At 35.8% G+C, this 25409-nt stretch overlaps 2 protein-coding genes across 12 annotated transcripts in view; one reads left to right on the top strand and one right to left on the bottom strand.

Moving 5' to 3' along the window:
* Window positions 1-25409, bottom strand: part of SMC6 (structural maintenance of chromosomes 6) — a 138158-nt gene that overhangs the window by 92393 nt on the left and 20356 nt on the right. For 3 of the 7 annotated variants that reach the window (XM_078349917.1, XM_078349919.1, XM_078349922.1), the window contains exon 1: window positions 887-1041. The exons of 1 other annotated variant lie outside the window; for it this stretch is intronic. In XM_078349917.1, coding sequence (XP_078206043.1) covers window positions 887-914 — 28 coding nt within the window. In that variant the 5' untranslated portion in view covers window positions 915-1041. Of the gene's footprint in view, window positions 1-886; window positions 1042-1212; window positions 1394-2055; window positions 2112-25409 lie in introns of those variants that run through there. 3 more of the 7 variants (XM_008981110.5, XM_078349920.1, XM_035273153.3) reach the window with 2 other exon arrangements.
* GEN1 (GEN1 structure-specific endonuclease) overlaps window positions 1710-25409 on the top strand; it is a 28643-nt gene continuing 4943 nt past the window's right edge. The window contains exons 1-12 of one of the 5 annotated variants that reach the window (XM_078349923.1): window positions 1710-1793; window positions 7481-7653; window positions 8624-8810; window positions 10438-10549; window positions 11812-11988; window positions 13507-13617; window positions 16007-16080; window positions 18875-18966; window positions 20838-20988; window positions 21303-21339; window positions 21422-21502; window positions 22448-22578. In XM_078349923.1, coding sequence (XP_078206049.1) covers window positions 11821-11988; window positions 13507-13617; window positions 16007-16080; window positions 18875-18966; window positions 20838-20988; window positions 21303-21339; window positions 21422-21502; window positions 22448-22578 — 845 coding nt within the window. In that variant the 5' untranslated portion in view covers window positions 1710-1793; window positions 7481-7653; window positions 8624-8810; window positions 10438-10549; window positions 11812-11820. Of the gene's footprint in view, window positions 1908-7480; window positions 7654-8623; window positions 8811-10418; window positions 10550-11811; window positions 11989-13506; window positions 13618-16006; window positions 16081-18874; window positions 18967-20837; window positions 20989-21302; window positions 21340-21421; window positions 21503-22447; window positions 22579-25409 lie in introns of those variants that run through there. The other 4 variants (XM_035273159.3, XM_008981109.5, XM_035273161.3 and 1 more) reach the window with 4 other exon arrangements.

Below are 25409 nucleotides of genomic sequence, written 5' to 3'. Positions count from 1 at the left end.
TCCTTCCAACTTACAGAAGAACTGAAACTAAAGAGGTGGTACCAACCTGCTCAGAGTCACACAACTCTGGTTCTTTGCGACATAAATACGTTTTTAAGCAATATACTAGTGGTCTCCAACCGTTTTGTACTTGCACCCATTAAGGAAAATTTGAAATACATATTCCAACATAAAATACTCTTGGGCTTCATGTAGAAATCAAATGAAATAAAGTAAACCTGAATAAAAGTTCTAATACGCTCCCTCCCCACCCACACACACATGGAAATGCATGCCACTGCATATACTATTGTACACTTTAAAAGATCACACAGCAACCACCTAAAAGTCAGGGAATTTGGGTTTTTCTCCACATATTTAAGAATCCTGTCAGCTAGGTACAGTCAATCCCTCAGAATTGGTTCCAAAATGAATTTGGGTTTTTCTTTTTTCCTTTGAATATATATTACTGAGAAGTTTGCCTTTAAAACACTGCCTTTTAATCTCCTAGTCATGAAATATGCAGAGTAATAAGCGCTCACAAAACTTCTGTCTTGAGGCTTAAATACCAGATGATTGCTCTGAGATTTTTCACAGTATTATCTCAAACCCTATTGGTCCCACAACCCTCTCTCTACCCTAGAGTCCTGTTTTCCGAAATTCCCAATTGGGATTCTTCTTCAGTTCATTTCCATAAGATTAGGGAAAAGAAATGCCATCAATAAACCTTTAAACACATGTTAATTTTTCTAGATAATACAATTTGCCTTTTCGTAAAACTGGGCTTTCATGACAAACTGAATTTTAGTGATCTTTGTATACACCCTTTAAATACACCAGTTGCCGCCGTCGAGGTATCATCAGATTCGTGCTAAAAGCCACTCCCGACCCCAGCTTTCCCCCAGACCTCTTCCCCAACTCCAGCTATTCGCCATAGCCCCGGGGAGTCTGGGGACGACCGTTTGGAAGAGAGTGGCCCCGCGCCGACGCCAAGTTTCCCGTGGCTCAGGAGACCGGTGCCGCCTCCGAGAGCGCGCGAAGATCCCACCCGGTGCCCTACCCGCCCGAGGGACGAACACCTCCCACCCGGGCACGCCAGGACCACCGTGGACACCACCGTAGCTCAGCTGACCCTGCCTCTCCCAGGTGGCTAGAGGTCGCCAGCCAAGCGGGCAGCCGGTGGAGGACGAACCCCGGAGCAAGGGAAAGCGACAGCGCGCGCCTTCATCGTACCGCCAACAAGTCGAAGTCTCCCAAAGGAACCTAATCGACGGGACTGTCGTGGTACGACCGGACGCTAAGGCCACCCTGCTGGCGTATCGACCTCGGCTAACAGTCGCTGACCCGCCGGGAAGCGCGCGCCTGCCGCAGGGGAAGGCAGGAGCCCCAGCGCTCCGGCGCCCAACGCGGGACTGACCGCGCCTGCGCCCACCCCTCCCTCCCGTCGGACTCTGCCCGCGCCTGCGCAGTTCCGAGGTTTCGCGTCGCTGGAGCCTGAGGCCGGAAGTGTCCCTTGGTGGGTGGGGGGTGGGGAAGCTGGTAGGCACGCGCAGCTCAGCAACGGCCGGACAAGGAGGAGGCGGGTGATTTGCATTAGAGAAAGGGCAGATAACTGCGCGCCCCAGGCAACAGGTCCACGCATGCGTCCTCTGGGTCGGCTGGTAGCCGGGAAGGGAAAGCCGAGCGGGCCCTAGTGTGGGGAGAGGGGACGGTCACTTCCCGGAAGAGGCGGTGCCGCGCCGGTGGGCGCCGGATTCGAAACGCTTCATCGTGCTCCCGGGCCTGGCCGCTGAGTCTTGGTCACTTTTGCTTGGGTAAAGAAAGAGGACTTTTCTTTTCGAGAAAATTCAGAAATTTGTTAGGATTCAGGCTAAATTGGTAAATGACGAAGGGGCTTCTTCCAGAGCTGAGGAAGAAGGGTTGTCCGGGTAAGTCCCGCGGGACTTGGAGAGAAGGTGCCGCCCCGGTTCTGCCACTGGTTCCTTTGGCAATCTGGGTTAGGGGCGAGCTCTTTGTTCGCTGCTCCTCCGAAAACACTTTGAGTAACTCCCTTTGAATAAAGTAGAAAATACAAACCGAGCCGCCAGGCCGCGACCTGGCCCCTGCTTCCTCTCGCGCGGTCCCTGCGGGTCACCCCGCCCCGGGAAAGCTGCGTGTTCGCCCGCAGCTCGCGCTCGGCCGAAGCTGCGTCGTCCAGTTGTGCTACCCCCGGGCACGCGGTGGGGATAACTCCCACGCCTCGCTCAAGGGCATTCCGGCAAGCCCTCCCTGGTCCCCATAGGCCCACTTGAGTGTTCCCTTTTCCGTGTTAACCTTGTATTTTAGATATAGTTGTGTTACAGTAATTACCTTAAGGCATTGTAGTTGTTTTACAATCGTTCTTTCCTCCTTTGGAAACCTAGAGTGTAAACCCCCTAAGTAAACGTCAGAAGTGATGAAGTCTTATTCCTTGGTTTAGGTTTCAGCGCCCTTCTCTACCCCACACTAACCCTTCAGTCTTTACACAACCCTTCCCTTGAATATACAGACCTAGCTGGTAACTTACTTTTCATACTCCAAAATCTTCTCTTTTAGTTGGGGAAAATAATGCATTGACTGCCCCCTCACCCCACCTCCAAATTGATGTTGAAATTCTGGCCTCCAGTAATGGAATTCTTTCCTTCAAAGTTATCTATTATTTTTGAAAGTAATCGCACATATATTTCTGTTGTGGCCCTTGCCATAGATCAGCGAAAAATATGACAGTCAAAATAGACCAAAACATTTGGCCTTGTAACCAGTGGGAAACACAGTTGAGAGGTCCCTACTTACCTGTCACTTCCTTCAGGAACCGTTGTTCCTTGATTCCTAAGACTAAGTGGAGGACCTTTTTTTCTATATACAACTATAGCTTGCTTTTTTACCTTTTATGCCTTTTTTTCTGCAGTCTCAATTTCCCTACTAAGGTCTTTAAATACAGAGCTTGATCTTCTTCCATTATTGTTTCTCCAGCACCTATAAGCATTCCTGTTAAATAGTAGACCTTTAATAAGTATTAATGATAAGCATGAATTATGTTATGTCTCAGCGTTTAGGCTAAATTCATATGAAAATAAAATTGAAAAAATAATTTTAAAGAACAGCATTAATTACTGAGATTATGTGGCAAATCCTTTAAAATATAATCTTGCACTGAAATAGATTTCGCCATTTACGAATCTATATGAATTTATAGTCATCTAAATGGGAATTGGGAAATTTAAGCATTTTCTGCTTTTTTAAAGTAAATTTTCTTCCTAATGTTTTTCTTAAAGCTGAAGTAAATTGCAAAACTTGCTTTAATAAAGTGTGTATTTTTGCAATTAAGACACTGACCTCTTTTTATGTTCTTTAAATTTGATTCATTAGTGGAATTAACAAGGTTCTGTGTTTTTGTCACCTCATTCAGTTTTATAATTAACCAATAAAAGCTTATTAGCTTTTAAGGAAGTTTTAGGAACTTAAATTGATTTATGGGCACCATATGGTTACATCAAAGGACTTGTTTTTGTTTTAACTGGAAGTGGATTCTTAAATCCTTTCTTTAAGATGGAAATTCATGTTTTTTTATACCAAGCAATAATTTCTGAAATTGAGTGATTTTTTTTTTTATTATTCCATGCTACCAGTTGGTCATGAGATTCAAATATTAGATACTAGGTTACAGATCTTAGAATCTTGTAATTCATCTGGTTTAATACCTCTCATTTTGTAGAAAGGTTAAATGTCTTCCCTAGGTCATACAGCTAGTCAGTGGTAGATATTCAAGACTCAAATCCTAGGCTTTCTATCCCAAGTCCATTGCTTATAAAGTTGTTTGCTATGTATTCTGACTTCGTTGATTCAAATAAGCTAAATAAATTTAAGCCATTAATAGTTTATAAAGTTATCCGCTGTATGTTGTTCTGACTTCATTGATTCATATAAGTAGACTAGTGTGACAACTAATTCTTAAAAAATTATGATGTTAGAAGACTTTTTTTGATAGGTAATATATATATTGATTGTATGAACAGGTTGACATCAATATAATTGTTATAAAAGATTTGAGTGGGAAATCACCAAATCCCACACCAAAAAATTTTTGAATTTTACTGTATTAAAAAAATAAAAAGCAAGATGAAATTATATATAGTTCTTGGTGTAGTATTTAAATTTTTATTTATTTTTATAGAAATGCGATCTTAACCATTTTGCCAGATTGTTCTCAAACTCCTGGCATCAAGTGATCCACTGCCTTGGCCTCCCAAAGTACTGGGATTATAGGCATGAGCTACCATGCCTGGCCGGTGTAGTATCTTTACATTTTACTTAGTGCTGAACCATTTTCAAGTAACTTCATCACAATGACTATGACCTCATGCAAGAACCATCTGTTCTATCCTTCAGCATAGTTGTACTTTACTATCTTAAAAGCTGTTACATTCTGTGCTTTTTTGGAATGTTTTATGCTTTTACAGTCTTAAACATTGCTTAATATCACTTCAGAGGAACAGCTTGTACAAAGAACATATGATAAGGAATGGAAAACAGTTGATGATTTAAACAGATTTGGGGTTAATCACATTCTTAAAATATGATGTTCTTTTTAATAAAATGTACATTTGACATAATTTTCCTCTTTCAGAATTAACCATGGTCAGTCATTCTTTAAACCAGGTTTGTTTCTGACAAAAGAAATGAAATAATAAAAACTAAGTTCTAACTGTAGTAATCTTATAATATTGAAGATACTATTTATGGGATTAATTAAAAGAAGCCCTCTTTATCTGCTAAGGGGTTTCCAATAATCGAATCACTGCTGGATTTTTTTTTTTTTTTAGATATGGCTGCCCCCAGTTAATAATATTATTTCATTAAAAGCTTTACAAAATGATCCTAATATACTTGAAATACTTAGAAGACTGCTGTTTATATAAGCAAGAATCAACCTTATTGCTGTTTCATTTTTTTTTTAACCATAACCCTCAGAAGGAATACAGTTGACATCACAGTCCTATATATAAATGTGTGTTTATATGTGGCATCATAAACATCACTGCACTAGGTGGCAATCTTCATTTACTATTTACTTATATATGTGTAGTCAACTTACAAAAGGAAACATTAGAGACAGGATAAGAATGTTGAACCTTACAACTGGGAGTTGCCAGAGAAAATATGTGCCCTGGCCAATTCCGCAGGACTACCCAGTCTGAAGGAAACCAGAAAATGTGACACTCTCTTCCTTCAAAACGCTATGCTGAAGTAGTATTTAATATTCAAGTACTTGTAAATTTTCAGAACAATACTTACTAATTTCACCCATGAATTCTATTTAAATTTGTCACTTAATACTTATCTAAGAAGCAAACCATCTAACAAGATTTCTGGTTTATTTCTCTAACTCCTAATAAATAGGGTCACTTTTTTTTAACTGTTTTCTAATTTGAAAAGTAATACAGGCATATGGTATTTTAAAAATGAGACAGCACAAAGGGATATGTTTTAAAAAGTGGTTTCTGGCCATCTCTGAACTGTAATCATCCCTAACATATAACCTATTTCATACCTGTTTTCATTTTAAAACTTGGATCAGTTTTTTTATCAGTACATATATTTCTGTCCTACTGATTTATTTGCCATATCATCTAATTTAGTTTGAACATTCCATAATTTAGTTTACTTAATTAGTCCTCTATTGATTGAGACCTGGCTTTTCTCAGGGTCTTACTATTATAAACAATGCTACTAAATATTGCTGATTATAAATCCATACATACCACTTAAAACTAAATCCATACATACCATGTAAAACATCTTAAGTTCCTGGAAGAGGTATTGCTAAACCAGAGGATAACCTGCATTTAAAATTTTGACTGCTAGGGTCAGGGTCACATTTAAATGAAATTAGAACAAAGGAATTGTATAATTTTCTTCAATAGCAATCTATTCCAGTATCCACCCCAAGTCACAAAGGAAAGCAAAACTATCAAGAACTTCCTTCACAAACTTTGAGTTTTATGTGTTCTGGTGGGTTAATAATTTGTCTCATTTCTTTTTATTATAATGCCTTTGAGAATGTATGTACCCTACTCTTTTCCAGAATTATCCAAAACTTTTCACAGTAACTGAATCTATGCCACAATAGTATATTCAACTTGTGGGGCTTCAGGATGTGAAATAGACAATATTAGTACTGGGCCACCATTACTACCAAATGCTTTCTTTACCTTTAAGTCCATGTATTTTTATCTGTAAAGTGACATCCATAGTTGTCATTGTACACTTCATGGAAATGAGTATACACAATAATATTCATGGTGGAGCTAAGTGCAGTGGCTTATGCCTGAAATCCCCGCACTTTGGGAGGCTGAGGCAGGCAGATCACTTGAAACTGGGAGGCAGAAGTTGCAGTGAGCCAAGATTGCATCACTGTACTCCAACCAGGGTGACAGAGCGAGACCCTGTCTCAAAAAATGATGATAATAATAATAATACTCATGGTGGCACTGACGACACTGTAAAATTAAGATTCAGAAAAGCAGGATAAGTCACAGCAACCCTTCCAGCATTTATTTTGTTTGCACCTATGTGCAATTAGAGAAAATTTACTTTTAGAACAGACTCTGCTTAAGGGACAGACAATACATTACTGTTTATTCAGAAGGCTTCTGCATAAAGGTGATATAGTCTTTCGACTTAGTGTATTCTTGTCCTACCTTGTGCCAATAATCTGGGTTGTATTTGTATAGTCAGTTTGCATTTTTATTGCACATGCTACATAATTTTTACCAAATATTAACAAATGGAAAGAAAACCAAATATAGATGTATAATAAGGAAAAGCAGGCCTATAGAAAATACCAAAGCAGATAACAGCAGCAGAGTTTAAACTAATTTTGTTTTTAAAATGTCATGTACATGGAAAAATATTTAACTTTAGTTTTCTTTCTTTGGGTAGTTAAAAGTTATAAGTGATTAAAAGTTTTTTTTTTCTTTTTCTACAATGAACATTATGTGACCTTGCAATTTAAAAAGCCAATGCCCTTTTAAGAAAGATATGTACATATTTCTCCAACTTCATTTTCTGTCTCTTGTTTCATCTCCCCTCACTTTTCTAAGTTTTCCTTCCTTAACCCCATTTTCTTTAGTTCATTTGTTTGCATGCTTCCTTGCTTTTGTTTTTTGTTTTTCCTGGTTATGATAGAGAATTAGTCTCATTCTCTAAGTTTGTAAATCAAGGATTGTCACGTAGGCAAAAATGATTTACAGCATTCTTGCATTTTCTACCCATCTTTGCATTTGTTAGCTCTTGTTTTTAGCTGGGAAAAAGGCAGTTACCATTTTAACGTTTCAAGTGTTCTTGATTCATTTTGAAAAGCTGACTAATGAAAGAAGGAGAACCCTCTATGAATTATCCTGAACTGGCTTATAATATATTGTTTGAATTCCTGTTAATGAGCTTCTGTTTCTTTAACAAAGTGTGTTTCACGTGACAACAGATAATCACCAGAATGGGAGTGAATGACTTGTGGCAAATTTTGGAGCCTGTTAAGCAACATATTCCCTTGCATAATCTTGGTGGGCAAATTCTTGCAGTTGATTTGAGTCTCTGGGTGTGTGAGGCACAGACAGTCAAAAAAATGATGGGCAGCGTCATGAAGCCCCACCTCAGGTACAGTAAAAGTTCTTAGAGTATAAATGTATGATGTATAAACAGTCTTGGTGTCTTGATTTTTGATTCACCTTTTTTCTTTTGTTGTTGTTATTCATTCACATTTTAAGATTTCAAGATCTATTTAACATGTCTAGATTCACTATCTTTATATTAAGGGCTCAGATTTGTACCTCTTACCCTTTGAGCTCCAGATTCACATATCTGTCTCCTGCTTAATATATCCATCTGAAAGATGCTTCAGATACTAAAAGCGAGAGGTTTGGGAGACATTTTCTCCCTATTTTACTTCTCCCACACCAATCCATCAAGTAAGTTTTGCTAGGTCTACCTCCAAAATATACTCTGTGATCACAAACTTATCTCAGTGTTGAGAGGTACCACCTCAGTCTATGCCAACCTCATCTCTCATCTATACTACTGAAGTGTCATCTTCACTAGTTTCTTGCTCTTGGCCTTCCACCCCAAACCATTTTCCACCTAGCAATTAGAATCATCATAAATCTCTATTGCTTAAAAATATTCAGTGTTTTTGGCTGGGCACAGTGGCTCACACATGTATTCCTCGTACTTTGGGAGGCCGAGATGGGCAAATTGTTTGAGCTCAGGAGTTCAAGATCAGCTTGGGCAACATGGTGAAACCTCATCTCTACAAAAAGTACAAAAAAATTAGTCAGGCATGGTGGCGCCTGCCTGTTGCCCTGCTACTTGAAGACTGAGGCAGGAAGATTGCTTCAGCCCAGGAGGTTGAGGCTGCACTGAGACAAGATCATGCCACTACACTACAGCCTCACTCTGTCAAAGAAAAAAAAAGTTCAGTGGTTTTCCACTCTAATTAAAACCTTAAGTAAAAGATTATTATATATAAAATTTTTGATACTAGTCTAATGTTATTGCCTTTATGTTATACTATTTTGACTTTTACTATCAATGTATGATGATTAATGTATTACTAATTTATATATTTCAGGAACTTATTTTTTCGTATCTCATATTTAACACAAATGGATGTAAAACTGGTGTTTGTTATGGAAGGGGAACCACCAAAGCTGAAAGCTGATGTCATAAGCAAGAGGAATCAGACACGGTATGGCTTTTCTGGAAAATCGTGGTCTCAGAAAACAGGAAGATCACATTTTAAATCAGTCTTAAGAGAGGTGAGTATTCAGATTTGTTTCAATTGTTCTTTTTTGAATTAAAGGGTACATTTTACTCTAATAGTTTGTCATCTTTCATACTCATTACTTTTATTGTGACTAGCAGGCCAGTGTGCATAGAGAAAAGTTTATTTTTTAGAGTGAAATTGATCTGAGTTTCAGTCCTGGTGCTGGCATGTAGAAACTCTTGAGACACTGAGCAAAATTTATAACCTATCTCTACCTTGTGTATTACCTTGTGAAAGGAGAACAGTAATACTTATGAAATGAGAACAGTAATACTCAGCAGGGGTGTGATAAAAATAAGAGAAAGTATATCTAAAGCAACTAGTAGATACAGGAAGTTGATCATACTACCTTTTATAACACTTTCAGGACTTAAAGAATTCCTAGAAGACGTGAGATCTCATTAATTCATACTTCACTCATTCAGAATTCATGATAGTTCATATATAAAATACATACTTGGCTTCCCTTAGGGCTTGTAGGCTTGTAATTTTAAAAATTAATTATTGTTAGATTATAATCTATGATTTATATGTTACTTTTAATATTGCTAGATTTTATATTTTTATAAAAGTTAAGAAAGAAATCACTTAAAATATTTAATTAAAACAATAGGAGGCTGTTTTTGTCTGTTTTCAAATGTGTGTATTTTTAAAGAGTTGTAGTAGTACACATGATTTTTAACCTGGGCTTTTCACTTAATGCTTCATACCCGTATCTTCCTGTTGTCACATTCTAATCAAAATCATTACTTTTAATGGTTGTACAACATGTATGAAGCTCTGAATCATACCCCTGATTGTGTATGTTATTACTTTTTTAGTTTTTCTCTACTATCCATAAAAGTATGATGAGAATTTTTTGTGTATATAATGTTTTCTTGTGATTTTAGCTTTTAGATAAAATTACCCAAAGTTGGATTGATGGGCCAAAGTTTTGGAATGATTTTATTGCCCTTGCTGATTAATTTCTGCCAATACAGATGTGAGATAAGCAGTTTTGGTGCACTCATAAGAACATTGAATGTTAGGAGGCTTGTCTTTGTAATATTTAGTATGCAACAGCAAAGGTATTTAATATGCATTTGTCTTTTAATAGTAACATTAAACATTTCACCTACTTTCATACCTCTTTGGGTAATGGGTATCATGTCCTACCTCTTGAGGTTTTAATTTTTCTTTGTGTAAGTTCTTTATTAACAGTATAACCTTTTTTCATATTTGCTTTGAATTAGTTTTTTTTTTTTTTAATTTTAGTTAAAAATTATGTAATTTTTCTCCTCTGGAAATTTTATTTTCTACTCTTATGTGATGTTTAAAAATAGTTTTCAATTAGTGAATATTCCACCTTAATGACTGTCAGCAGTTGAAGAAAATATCTGTGCTGAGTTCTAATTACTTCTTGTATAATCAGTTCCTGGAATTATTCATGGTCCTCAATCTTAGGGTGTTAAAGAACCAGCATAAAACAAATTAAAAAAAAGAGATGTCCATCTCTTCTTAAGAAAATTGCTCCATTCCTGTTTCTTTATTGCTACAGTAATTATGATATTCTTAGGCATTTTGTGTTAGTTTAGTTCACTGTTGCCTGTTAGTCATTTTTATCTTTCTGTACTCTTCAGTTACTAGGCCCTGCTTCCTCCTAATCCACTGCGATCTTTTAGGTATTAGCATGAGAAGCACAAATTAGTCCTTCTCCAATACCACCTCGACCCGACATGGTAGAGACATAAGGTAGGAAAAATTGAAACAGCCTCATAGGAAATTCTGTGCTGGTTCTTTGAAAAACTATGAAGTGGCAAATAGTACAAGAAATTGAAATAACTGTATTATGAAAGGCTACTTTTTACCTCGGTAAGGTTGAAGCAACACTTGTAACAAAACTGTCTCTAAAATCATGGGGTCAGTGTCTTGAACAGTATTATTTTTCAACATACTACTTTGACTTTTTGAACCTTGTCCATCTTTGGCAACATCTGACAGAGGCATTTATTATGTCTACTGTGGCCAAGAGATGGTATTTATTCTGTCAGTCTTTAGAAACTATAAGTAGTAGCCTTTTCTCTCCTCCATACTCAGTATTCCCTGATAAGAGGATACATGAAAAAAAGAACAGTGTGTGATAAGAAAGAGTGAACTAGGCTGTAAGGCTAAACTACAAGCTATCCAGCTGGGTTAAAATCATAAACCAAAGGAAACTCACAGCAGATTATTTGTGCATCAGTAAAGTGATGTAATCATTTTACAAGGCATTTGATTTTCTAGGAAGACACTGACAGCTGACCCCTCCACTGTTTCCCACAATATGAGAGTTTCATTGTACAGGGAAGGCAAGATGAGAAAAAGAGGCAAATTTTAAAATTCAAGCCAAAACTGTATGATAGTATCTTCTTTGGAAGTACATATATTGGAATGACCATCATGTGAGAAAAATTTTTGAAGTTTGGTAGATGTAAATCTTAATGTGATTAATTATTATTTAAAGTTATTTTCAGAATCTGATGATAATAGCATTGAACAAAACAATGAAATGTAAATATGGATTACTTTGTAATTGACATTAAAATCTTAATTTTTTATTACAGAAAAATTTAAATCAACAAAAGTAACCCATCACCAATCTTAAACCATTATCTTGGCTCATCTTGTTTCATCTATGCCCCTACCCACTTCCCGACTCACACATCATTTTGAAGCAAATCCCAAACATAATATTGTATCATTCTAGCATTTCAGTACTGTTTTCTAAAAGATGATTCTTAAAAAGAAGCATAACTAGAATATAATTTTTATTATCACACCTAAAATTTTGGCAGTCATTTCTTAAAGCCCTCAAGTATTCATTGTTCAAATTTCCAAGTGTTTCTTAAATACTATAATTTTTAAAACACCAAAATAGCTACTATTAATATTTGTAATACAGAAATACATTAAATAGTAAGGAAATTAGCAGTGAAAACATTCTTTAACATCTTGCACCTGCTTTTTGTTTTCAGTGCCTCGATATGCTTGAATGCCTAGGAATCCCCTGGGTTCAGGCTGCTGGGGAAGCTGAAGCCATGTGTGCTTACCTCAATGCTGTTGGTCGTGTAGATGGCTGCCTCACCAATGATGGGGATACTTTCCTTTACGGGGCCCAGACAGTATACAGGAATTTCACTATGAATACAAAGGTGTTTATTTTCTTTCTCTTGTTTAGCATTTGTTTACAAATTACCTTTTTTAAAAGGGCTGATTAAGTGAAATAATAGTTGTAAAATGCTTACTCTAATGCCTTGCACATAGCAATTGCTAAATGTTTACTGTTATTAAAAATCATTGCCACATAGTTTATTATCTTCAGTATGTGGATTTATCTCATAAGAACTTGACTTGTTTCATGTGGCTTGATTCTAAATCAGTTTCAAAAATACATCACAGAATTGCATATGAAATTGTATTGCTTTGACACTGAATTTCCAGTTTAGTATTTCATCCTCAGAAATACCTCCAGATATGCAGAGAGATATACAGAGATGTTCATTGTAGCATTGTTAATAATTACAAAAATTTGGCAAGCAATCCAAATGCTCATTGATAGGGACATGATTAAATACTATACACTTAATGATTCCCAGTTGGAGAGATACTGCCGGGATACATTTTGGTTGTAACAGTTCAGGCTTGGGCAGAGACTATATATATTTGGTGGCTTGGGGCCAACCAAACTAAATCTTCTGCCAGACATTTCTGTTATCCCTCCCAAAATGCTAATATTGGCATCCTCATTGAGAAGCACTATTTCACAGTCCATATGATGTAATGGAATGTGGTAATTGAAAAGGCTATTATTGACATAAAAGATATCCAGTCATATTAATGATGAAATGTCTCAATAGTATTTTTATATAATCCTATTTTTACTTAAAAATGTAATTAACAGTAAATACAAATACATATTTATCAAAGACAATAGTTTTTTGGAAGAAATTGTACCAAGGTATTAATGATAGTTAACTTTGGGCAGTGCAATTACAAGGAATGTTTACTTTCTATAATATATATTACAATATATTGTTTGGTAAGATGGAAATCTATATTTTTTAGATGCCAGAAAGCAATAAAATGGAAAAAACTGACTAGTATAGTTATTTTTAAGCCATTTTTGAAGCTACAACTTTATTTCCATATATCGAAATGTCACATTCTGTGAAGATTCTGCTGATCAGGATAATTTTCTTATGCAAATTTTTTGGAATAATTAAACTTTTTTGCTTTTGAGATGGAGTCTCACTCTGTTGCCCAGGCTGGAGTGTGGTGGCGTGATCTTGGCTCACTGCAACCTCCGCCTCCCTGCAACATCTGCCTCCTGAATTCAAACAATTCTCATGCCTCAGCCTCCCAAGTAGCTGGGACTACAAGCACGTGTCACCACACCTGGTTAATATTTTTGTATTTTTAGTAGAGATGGGGTTTTACCATGTTGGCTAGGCTGGTCTCAAATTCCTGACCTCAAGTGATCCAACTGCTTTGGCTTCTCAAGTGCTGGGATTATAGGCATGAGCCACCGCACCCAGGGATTATAGGCATGAGCCACCGCACCCATCCTGGAATAATTAAACATTTAAAGAGAACATTGACAAATTATTTTTGTAATGTTGTTTAATGTATAAATATGTACTTTTTGAAGATTAAATCTGTTCTTTGTTTAGGACCCACATGTTGACTGTTACAAAATGTCATCTATCAAGAGTAAACTAGGTTTGGATAGAGATGCTCTGGTTGGATTGGCAATACTTCTAGGCTGTGATTATCTCCCAAAGGTAAGCTGAAATTGGTACATTTACTTGCTATTCATAAAATCTTTTTCATACTTTATGTGCTATGTAAATATGAATATGATCGAGCTATATGATTAAGAATCAAATTTAAAATATAATGTCAGGTTGGCTGGGTGCGGTGGCTCACTCCTGTAATACCAGCACTTTGAGAGGCCAAGGCAGGTGGATCACCTGAGGTCAGGAGTTTGAGACCAGTCTGGCCAACATGGTGAAACCCTCCTCTGCTAAAAATAGAAAAATTAGCTGGGTGTGGTGGCAGGTGCCTGTAATCTCATCTACTCAGGAGGCTGAGGCACAGGGATTGCTTGAACCCAGGAGGCAGAGGTTGCAGTGAGTCGAAATCCTGTCATTGCATTCCAGCCTGGATGACAGGCGCTAAACTCCATCTCAAAAAAAAAAAATACATATATAATTTTAGGTATAATAAGCTATTCAGTGACTAAAGTAATCAGTATTCCAGATGGGATTAAAAAGTTGACTTGTGACACTGAATATTATAAGCAAGAATAGAATAATAAGTAGTTCCACAGCTTGATTCTCAGTAAACCATTAGAGATTCATATATTGTTTAACTATCTTTTTAAATGAATATAGGAGTTATTCTTTTGTTGTATCATGCCAGCGTACATTTCTTTCACTCTGTTTTCTATTTTTTAGTTTTCAATAATTTTTGTAGCTTTCCAGTTGTGCACATGCTCAGTGCTATTACTGTTGCTAAGTCACGTGATTATTGGGGTAAGCCTTTCATACTTCCATGCCTCAGCATTGTGCTGGGTTTTGTTCATGGAAATATTTTATTTATATCTTAAGATGTACAATCTAGTGCTGTGTAACAAAGAGGTATAACAGGTGAGTGATGAGTTAAGTATTATGAGAATAATCCCATTTTCTTAAATACAGTGTTTAAAAATATAAACTGACTGGTATTGTAGGTCTTACTATGTACTTGTTATGTTTCTATTGATTATTTCTATATCCTTACAGATCTCTCATTTTACCTCTATTCCCAAGAGAAGTATAAAGAAGAATGACGGGTTTTTTTTTTTTTCCAATCTAAGCTCAGGAGAAAGGAAAATATAGCAGGATAGTAAAATTATTAAGCCTAATTTATAATTTATATTATCAAAAAAGTTTTTTTAAACTGGTAGGAAAAGAAAGCAGGAGGAAAGAAACTTTTAAATACCACAAACCATTATTTGTTGTAATTCTCCTTCTAAAATAGAAGACTATTTCCTAAATAAAATTATATCATAATTAAAATCTGTAAACAGCCCAGTATTTAAGAAAAAATTTGCTGACTTGAACTCACAGAAACCAACTTTAGCTACAGTGGTGTTTAAATTATGCATTAGCCATAGCTATATTGACCTTTTGTGTTTTTTTAAACAAAAATTGCTATTTACATTTTTCTACTTAAAGATTTTTAAGACTATGTACTAACTTGATTTGCCTTTAAAAACTTTAAGATATAGCTAATGCTAATACAAGAAGTATGGTAGTCGAGATATCTAATAACGTGTATGCCAAAGACATAGGCTGTAGAGATGGAAGAGACTTCTGTCTCTTCCTCAGTACGGTATACCTATTGTGCCATAGACTCTTTTTAGTAGCTGGATTCTGGGTATAGGTGGATTGGGAAGTGTTCAGGTTAGATGGGAGATTCCTGTGCAGGTAGACGCTCAGGATGCTTGGGCAGTAGCTATTTACTAACCAGTTAGCATGAGTGTGTCAGTCCTACTGCGTACTGGCTAAATAGCAGCTCTGCTTATAAGGACATATTCATACACTTACAGGGGCTAGAAAACTCAGTTTAAATCAGAAATTGTGATGGGAATATATATTTATGCATATCATTTTTGCATACTGGAAATTCACACTTTGAATTTTGTTAAGTATTTAATTGCAAGAGATAACTTAGAGCACTCCTTTGTTCTCTCTTTATGTCTGGGTTTTGGAATATTGAATGTTCACATATGTAATTAAATGAACTGGGTTTTTCCTGATTACAAACATAAAGTTAGGTTAAATTAAAATATCATCCAAATAATTAACATAGTAAGTGAAAGCCCTCTAAAATTATGACCCTCCCTTCCCTAAAATGAACACCGTCAGTGGTTTGGTATATAACCCTCTGAATTTTTTGTTTATGTAGATAACAGTGTAATTGTCATTTACTTTACAAATCCTGATCATATACACTATTGTGCAATTTTTGTTTTATGCATAGCAATGTATCATGCACATCTTTTCCTGTCTTAAAGATACCTCATTCTTTCTTTCAGCTGCAGAGTCTTCCTTTCAATTAATGTACATTTAACCATACCTGGTGATTGATTAACATTTGAATTATTTTTTTCCCACTTTTTGAAAGGGAGTCCCCGGAGTTGGAAAAGAGCAAGCATTAAAACTTATACAGATTTTGAAAGGACAAAGTTTACTTCAGAGGTAACTAATAATTACTTTTGCTTGTGACATTGAATTTTTATTCTTGTTGAACTTAATATGAATAGTATAAAAAAGAATTGTTTTCCAAAAAGGGTTTTGTATTTTTAAACTGAGCTATATTTTGATTTAAGATAATTTATTTTTATTTATTCTGAAATTTTCCAAAGAAGGAATGAGAATACGTGGTCTAAGCCATACTGCATTTTTTTCTTTTTTTGGAGACAAGGTCTCACTGTGTCACCCAGGCTGCAGTGCACTGGTGCGATTACTGCTCACTGCAACCTCAACCTGCCGGGCTGAAGCAATCCTCCCACCTCAGCCTCCTGAGGAGCTGGGACAACACATAGGCACCACTGTGCACAGCCACCATACTGCATTTTAAAAATATATATTATTCATATTAAACATGTTAATATATTAATTTTTATTTTTTATTTTTATTTTTGTAGAGATAGGGTCTTCCTATGTTGCCCAGGCTGGTCTCAATCTCCTGGGCTCAAGTGATTCCCCCTGCCTTGGCTTCCCAAAGTCTTAGGATTATAGGCATGAGCCACAGTGACCAGGCACCATAATGCATCTTTAAAAATCTATTATTAGCTCACTAAACACATTTAGTACAATGTCAAGTGCATTTATTTATAACCATGGGCATTTTACCACTGGTTATTTTAAACTGTTTTACTACCAGGTAAAGGTTAACATGAGATTAAAATAATTTTGTATTTTATACTTTGATATTCTATTTTTGTTCTATAAATGAAATGTCTGTGGCATGTAATTACTTGAAATCTTACTTGACTGGCCTTTGCTTTATAGCTACATATTTAATATTAACATTAATTCATTTATTATCTACAGTTTGAGGATTGAGAACAAGATGCAGATTATATAGAAGTTAACAACCTATGCTACTTACTATATCAAAAACACATGAATTATATTTACTGATGAAAGCAATGCTTTATAAAAATTAATATTAATGATGATTGGTACAGAATCAAAAGAAGGAACTAGGACACTGGGAAACTTAAAACAGTCTTAGCCTCCAGCAGTTTCAAGATGGCACGTGCCTGAAAAGAAATGCTAAGAGGTAAAAATGAAAAAGGAATGACCATGAAAAATACATCAAATCAGTCTACCCTTTCCTATAAGACTTCTCTTTTATCTATAAAACTATTGATAAATCTAAGACTTCAGTAAATCTATTACTGACATCAATTATTACTGTGCCAAAGCAAGAAAGAAAAGGTATACTTTGGGGGCCAGGCGTGGTGGCTCAAGCCTGTAATCCCAGCACTTTGGGAGGCCGAGGCGGGTGGATCACGAGGTCAAGAGATCGAGACCATCCTGGTCAACAAGGTGAAACCCCGTCTCTACTAAAAATACAAAAAATTAGCCGGGCATGGTGGCGCGTGCCTGTAATCCCAGCTACTCAGCAGGCTGAGGCAGGAGAATTGCCTGAACCCAGGAGGCAGAGGTTGCGGTGAGCCGAGATCATGCCATTGCACTCCAGCCTGGGTAACAAGAGCGAAACTCCGTCTCAAAAAAAAAAAAAAAGAAAAGAAAAGGTATACTTTGGCACGGGGGTGAGTTAAGGAATCATTTGAGAATTGTAAAAAATAATATAAAAAAGAAAAAGCACGTGAATATAACATGTGGCTAACTCAAAACCATTCTTATTGAAACAGTTTCAACAAGCACTGTTGACACTTGAAAATAATAAAATTATGTTTCTTTTATAAATTATCTATTATTCTATTTTATTAGACTGACTTCCCCCGCCCCGGTTATTTTTAATTTTTAGAGTGCGATTCTTTATCTGAAAGCAATTAATGCTAATTTTTAACAGGCTTGTATTTGGTCTTTGTAGTAAATGAGTTAGAAATTCCAGAAGCTAAATAGTAACCTTAAGAACCAGATACTATACAATGACTTGAGGAGATAATTTAGCTTTTCATAAAAACTTCAACTTTTGTAAGTAGAGGAACATAATTCAGAACTCATATGTTTTATGATTAATACCTAACCATACCCTTTGTGGTTTTATGTTAACCGGAACTTTAGCCAAAAATGAAATTAACTTTTATTTAATAGAAATCTTTATAGTAATATACATTTTTCTTAAAATCTTTTATGAAGCAGATAATGTTTTACCCTTGATCATTTTAGATGACTTAGCATTTTGACACGGTTTCACCCAGAACATTAATGTTTTGTTTAATTTTATATATTACTCTTTAACCCTTCTTTCTGATATAAAGAAATATCCAGGCAAGAGAATCGCTTGAACCTGGGAGGCAGAGGTTGCAGTGAACCAAGATCACGCCATTGCACTCCAGCCTGGGTGACAGAATGAGACTCCATCTCAACAAAAAAGAACAAAAAAGAAATATCTGTTTTGTACTCTGGCACACAGAGAAGAGATCAAAAGGAGACAGTTACAAGTCAGACTACTCACATATTGCTGCCTAACTTAAGATTCTTAAAAAGTTTGATTGGAGATATATATATATTAGAAAGAGGGATACAGATATATAGATACACACACACACGCACGCATACTCTCTCTCCTGTCTTGCAGTTCTGCTGTCCTTGGGCCTTGGGCCTTGGGCCTTGGGGCCACATTTAAAACTTGTGATTGAGGGTTTTCCCAAGCTAGTCCAGCAACTTTATCAACCACCAAAGGAAAAGTAATTAGGTAGGTGAAAGGGAATAGATTAGCCTAATATTTGAGAACATACTATTTTTGTGACCTCATTATTTTTTTCTTTTTAAAAACCATTTTCTGTTAAAGGTTTAATCGGTGGAATGAAACATCTTGTAACTCTAGTCCAGAACCGCTAGTCACTAAAAAACTGGCTCATTGTTCTATATGTTCTCATCCAGGTAAGGAGACATGGGGAATGGTTATTCGTATCTGATACCCATGTTTTAATTCTTGTTTACATAGTACTTTTTACATACCAATATTAATAGTACTTTGAAGGGTTTTACATTGTCTTCTGTACTAGATTGGCAATTTCTTGGAGTCAGGAGTTTTGTTACATACGCATAGTAGTCACTCAGTGTTTATTGAAGGCAGTAATGTGATGTAGATGACAAATGTAGGATAAGTACAGTTTCAAACTATGATGCCAAATTACTTAGATCTTAAAATTATGTTTTCAGTATAGAAATCAATTTTAAAAAGTATGTACTAAGTCTGAAGGGAAAATAGAACTGATACCATTTGTAAATATATTTATGATTTATATTTATATGCTTAAATGATTCTTCATTGTTCTGTAATGCATTTTAATTGTGTGTCAAGACAGTGACAAAACTAATTTCTAATACATGTTCACCATTACTGAAAATAGCTTAGATCTTCTTCATTAGTCTTGGTTTGAAAAAAAAAAGGTGAACATGTATTGGATGAGAAAGGCCTTTCATTCCCAAAAGAGATTAGGATATCATGTTAGCTCATCTTTCAGAAGAAATTCTGCTGTATCTATTTGTCTTAATATATTTTTATTATTGAAATACAGATTGGGCCGGGCGCGGTGGCTCACACCTGTAATCCCAGTTTTGGGAGGCCGAGGCGGGTCGATCACAAGGTCAAGAGATCGAGACCATCCTGGTCAACATGGTGAAACCCCGTCTCTACTAAAAATACAAAAAATTAGCTGGGCATGGTGACGCGTGCCTGTAATCCCAGCTACTCAGGAGGCTGAGGCAGGAGAATGGCCTGAACCCAGGAGGCGGAGGTTGCGGTGACCCGAGATCACTCCAGGCACTCCAGCCTGGGTAATATGAGCGAAACTCCGTCTCAAAAAAAAATAAATAAATAAAAAATAAAATGTAGATTAAAATCACGGAAGAAAATGTTTTTTATAAATAAGATGCTATTATATAGTTTTTTGATAGCTTATAAATGACAAGTTGAGGTCAAAGCAAGTATATATGTTCTTCCATATTCTCAAGACAATGTTGAAAGTAATCACACTTTCCTTTTAAAGGGAATTAAATTTCTGTACCCGTGCCGTAATAATCATTTGTTCATGTTCCAAGGATAGTTTAAAAATAACTAACTGAGAGCTAGACACTAGCAGAGGTAATTAACTACTCTATTCTTTTGATTCGACTCATTAAAGAAACTATTCTATTAAAGCTGTTCTACTAAGTAATTTTTTTTTGCCGATAATTACATTCTACTATTTTGCATGTAGCTTCCACTTAAACCAGAAAGTTTTCTGTTGCTGATTATTGTAAATGTACAATTTCAAGTGTCTAATTAACACTTTCAGATAGAAGAATAATTTTTGTTTTTCGGGGTTTTTTTTGTTTTGAGATACAGTTTCGCTCTTGTTACCCAGGCTGGAGTGCAATAGCGTGATCTCGGCTCACCACAACCTCCACCTCCTGGGTTCAGGCAATTCTCCTGCCTCAGCCTCCGGAGTAGCTGGGACTACAGGCGCACACCACCATGCCCAGCTAATTTTTGTATTTCTCTACTAAAAATACAGAAGAATAATTTTTGAATAATTTTTTCTAAAGTGTCATGTGATAGTAATAGCTCAAGATCTGCTTGAGCCCAAGAATTACTATGGTGTCTGTTACTCTATTCAACCTAAAAGTATTGAAACCCTTCTATCTGCTAGGTAGTGCACTAGGCAATATTAGTTTTTGAAAATTTGGATACAGGCAAAAAGAATGTATGTAGAAAGTAATTCTAAAAAGCAAAACATATTCTTTTTGTTTTTTGGGTCTCCATAAAGGTTCACCTAAAGATCACGAACGTAATGGTTGTAGATTATGTAAAAGTAATAAATATTGTGAGCCACATGATTATGAATACTGCTGCCCTTGTGAGTGGCACCGTACAGAACATGATAGGCAACTCAGCGAAGTAGAGAACAATATTAAAAAGTAAGTTTTTAAAAAAAACCTATGCTTTTTCCTGGTATGACCCATGCACATTTCTTAAGTTGAATTATTTCCACATAATCTTTCTCCACGTGTCTAGATTAGTCACATGTTTAACAAAAGTTTTTTCTGATTTCTTTTGAAAAATTTAGCTAACTCAGGAGATAGTAATGTAATAGTTATTCAAAGAGAAGCTTGACTGTTTGAGATACTATACATTCACATTTATTAAATGGGAGGAGATTGGCTGAGATAATTTCACAGTCCAAAATTGTCTGATTATAGTAATAATACGTATATAATTTTTTTTTTTTCAGGAAAGCCTGCGGTTGTGAGGGATTTCCCTTCCATGAGGTAATATCCAGTAATTCAACTATATTTTAGAAACTTTCTTAAAAGTTGAGGTCTCGATTCTCATTTTCTTTTTTCTTGCTAGGTTATTCAAGAATTCCTTTTAAACAAGGATAAATTGGTGAAGGTTATCAGGTACCAAAGACCTGATTTGTTATTGTTTCAGGTATCTGAAAATAAATTATTGCTTTACCATATGAAGTTATATGCTGGAAAGACAGGAACAGATATTCACTGTGATTGGTCTGAAGGAGGTTTAAAAGTAAAACAGGCAGCTCTTACATTTTTTCAGCATTTATTTCTAATCTCTCATTGCCCATAAAGTGGCCATACTTGGCACACTGTAAGATGAAGTACAGTTATGCTATTTGAGAGGATGCCTTAATTAGCATATATGGATATATTACATCCAGGGTTATTTTGGGGGAAGAGGGTCTAATAACCAGAGAATGTCAAGATCAAGTATGTTATTCTTTTCCCAAAATTGAGATCTGAAATGAATGACCTAAATTTAAATTTGAACCATATTCTGTTTACTGTGTAACCCTAGATATGTATTATTCTCAAAATAGAAATAATATTCTTATCTCTTGAAGTCACCATGAGAGTTAAATGAGATTATTTATAATAACTCCTAATAGAGTGGCTAGGGACACAGATGGGCTCAATAAATTATAACTGCTGGGTACTTAACAAGTATTAATAATGACAGCCACATTGATAATGGCAGCCAACAGTTATTAGACATTTAAATTTGCTGTTTAACACATTACATGTAATCTCAATCTTTATAATCTGTGAGCTGGGTTTATAATATTTTCACATTATAGATGGTAAAACTGAGGCTGAGAGGTTAAGTAAGTTACCCAGCATCTAAGAAATACCATCCTGGCATTCAAATCGAGAGTCCTCACTCTTAATCATTATGCAATAATGATTCTTTCTTAATAATGATTCTTTTTTAGGAGGCTCATTCTTTTTTCTCAGAATATTCTCATCGATGCTACTTTAATTAATGTTAATTCTAAAGGAAAATTATTAATATCACCTGCTAGTGCTATATTTCTCCAAGAGATAACAAAATATTGTTTTATTTTTATTATATTTACAGAGATTTACTCTTGAAAAAATGGAGTGGCCCAATCATTATGCATGTGAGAAGTTGCTGGTACTTTTGACCCGTTATGACATGATAGAAAGAAAGCTTGGTAGAAGGCACTCTAATCAACTACAGCCAATTCGGTAATGTAAAGAGCTGAATGGTGAAGACTGTGTTTTCACTTGAATCTCTTATAATTAAAATATTTTTAATACCTTTAAGCTCGTTTTTGTAAAGGTGGAGGAAAGGCCTCTTGGAATATTAAAAACTTATTCAGGACTTACAGTCTGGACAACATAGTAAGTCATGCTTGATCATACTTTTCTACTTCAAATGCATAGTAATAATAGATTATAAAGAGAAACAAACATGAAAGGATATAGCTAGGCTTTATAAAACAGCTATTTCAATGGACCAGGAAAGGAACAAAAATGTAAAGGGAATGTGGGAACTAAAACTGGTTTGGCAGAGCCTTAAGCCTAGAAGCAGCAGTATCAGCCAGGAGGTAAATCTCTGCAATGTAAAAAATAAAACAGGGACCAAAAGTGCAAGATGTTGATGGAGTCAGGCTTATTTCTTGAAACCCAGTGGCTAGGGTGTAATTTCTCTGTTTCTATTAGGAGATTAGAGGGTGCGGTAGACAATAAAAAACTAACCAAATGCTGCCTGAAGGCCAGAAAGCCTACTGGAAATTACTCAAAAAAGATTAGAGAGATAGAAGTGAAGACAGATAAAATGTAAAAGAACTGAAGAAGAAAATTTAACATATGAAGAAATGTAATATTTTAAAAATCAACAGTTGGATCATGAATTCACTTCAGATTAAATTAAAAGTTTTAAAGCTGTCTGACAAAGGTTTTGTTACAGGGCTTGGGGGTAGTTAGCCTTTCAGAATGCTAGAGTCCTCAGAAAGATGAAGACATATTTTTATAAGCAACAGAAGACAAAATTACAAAAGTGTGTGTAAATAGATGGATATTAAAAGTGAACAATTAGCTTAAAAATAGTTGCTGAAATAAAAAACAATAAAGGGGACTCTAGGCTGAACTTGGTCAAAAAGAATTAGTGATTTGGAAGACAGCACTAATCAAATCACACAGAAATAATCTCAAAGACTCTCATATGAAAAATGCTTAAGAGTAGTTTTTAATTAATTCCTAGAAGCTAATAAAAGAAAAGGTTTTCAATTTTTGAAGAAATCATCTCTGAGAGTTTTCCAAAATTTAAGACAGATAAAGTTATACTCCAAATTAAAGCACAATAGATAAAATACCCAAGGCATATTGCAGACATCAAGGATAAAAGGAATATGTTAAAAAGTACCAAACCAATCAGGCAGCAATCATCAATGGATGTTAAAACCATTAGATGAAAGATTGCTGGAGAGAAAGGATAGATACAATCTCAAATACCACTCTACAGATTAATTACAAAGGAAAAAAGATATCTTCATAAATGGAGACATCCAGTGGACATCAGTTTAACCAAATGATTCATTACCAATAAAAGGACAATATACTGATATCATGTGCTTTCTAATATGTTAAACTGAGAAAGATACCACATTATCATATAATATTTTTGCCGAAAAAGTTCGATCTAGGCAGGGCATGGTGGCTCACACCTGTAATCCCAGCACTTTGGGAGGCTGAGGCCGGTGGATTGACTGAGCTCAGGAGTTCAAGACCCAACTCTTCCAAAAATACAAAAAATTAGCCAGGCGTGGTGGAGAGCACCTGTGATCCCAGCTACTTGGAAGGCTGAGTTGGGAGGATTGCTTGAGCCTGGGAGGTGGAGGTTACAATGAGCTGAGATTGCACCACTGCACTCCAACCTGGGTGAGAGAGTGAGACCATGTCTCAAAAAAAAAAAAAAATGTAATCTGAATCTAATTATGAGGAAACAATCTAATGAATCCAAGTGAGGAACATTCTGTGGAGCTATTATTCTGGACTCTTCAAAACTAAAACAAAAAAATAGAGAGTTTCTGGATTAAAATAAAAGAGACAGCACAATTTGAGAAAAATGTTATGATCCTGACTGAATTCTGAATTGTTTTTAAGTCTTAAAGGACCTTTTTTTTTAGGACAATTGGGGAAATTTGAATATGGTCTGTATATTGTATCAGTGTTAAACTTTCAGAGTGTGATTGTTGTTTGTGGCAATGTAGGAAAATACTCTACATAGATAGGCTGTAGTATTTAGGGGTGATGTGCCATGAGACATGTTTGCAACTAACTTGCAAATAGAGAAAGCAAATGTGGTAAAATGTTAACAATTGAATCTCAGTACAAGTATGTGAGTATCCATTGTACTATTTTTATAACTTTTATGAAAGTTTGACATTTTTCAGAATAAAATTTGTTCGGAAATAGCGAAGAAAAAAGGTAAACCATCTGGTAGCACACATCTTTGATAACAGTAATAAGATGCCAGAAGATGCAGGAGTGACGTTTCAAAGTACCAAGTAAAAATAATTTACAACCTTGAAATCATTAAAACATTATTCATAGGAAAAGCATTTTTAAGCATATGAAGACTAAGAGAGTTTACCACTCATAAACCTTCCTTAAAAGTGCTGTTAAAGAGCTGGGATGGTGGCTCACCCCTGTAATCCCATCACTTTGGGAGGCCAAGACAGGTGGATCACGTGAGACCAGGGATTCTAGACCAGTCTGGCCAAGATAGCAAACCCCCCCCCCGCCCACTACAAATATAAAACATTAGCTGGGCATCGTAATCCCATCTACCTGGGAGGCTGAGGCACAAGAATCTCTTGAACTCAAGAGGCAGAGGTTACAGTGAGCTGAGATGGCACCACTGCACTCCAGCCTGGGCAAATAGAGCAAGACTCAAAACAGAACAAACAAAACATAATGATTGTTTTTAAGTGTTGTTAAAGGATATACTTTAACAACAAAAAAATGAACACAAAGGGAAGATGTAAATTACAAGAAACAGTGGTCAGCTCAGG

This window comes from Callithrix jacchus, chromosome 14 (genome assembly GCF_049354715.1).
Source record: "Callithrix jacchus isolate 240 chromosome 14, calJac240_pri, whole genome shotgun sequence".
NCBI lineage: Eukaryota > Metazoa > Chordata > Mammalia > Primates > Cebidae > Callithrix > Callithrix jacchus.
Note: the sequence above shows the minus strand (reverse complement) of the source record. Positions and strands in the feature narration are given on the sequence as shown.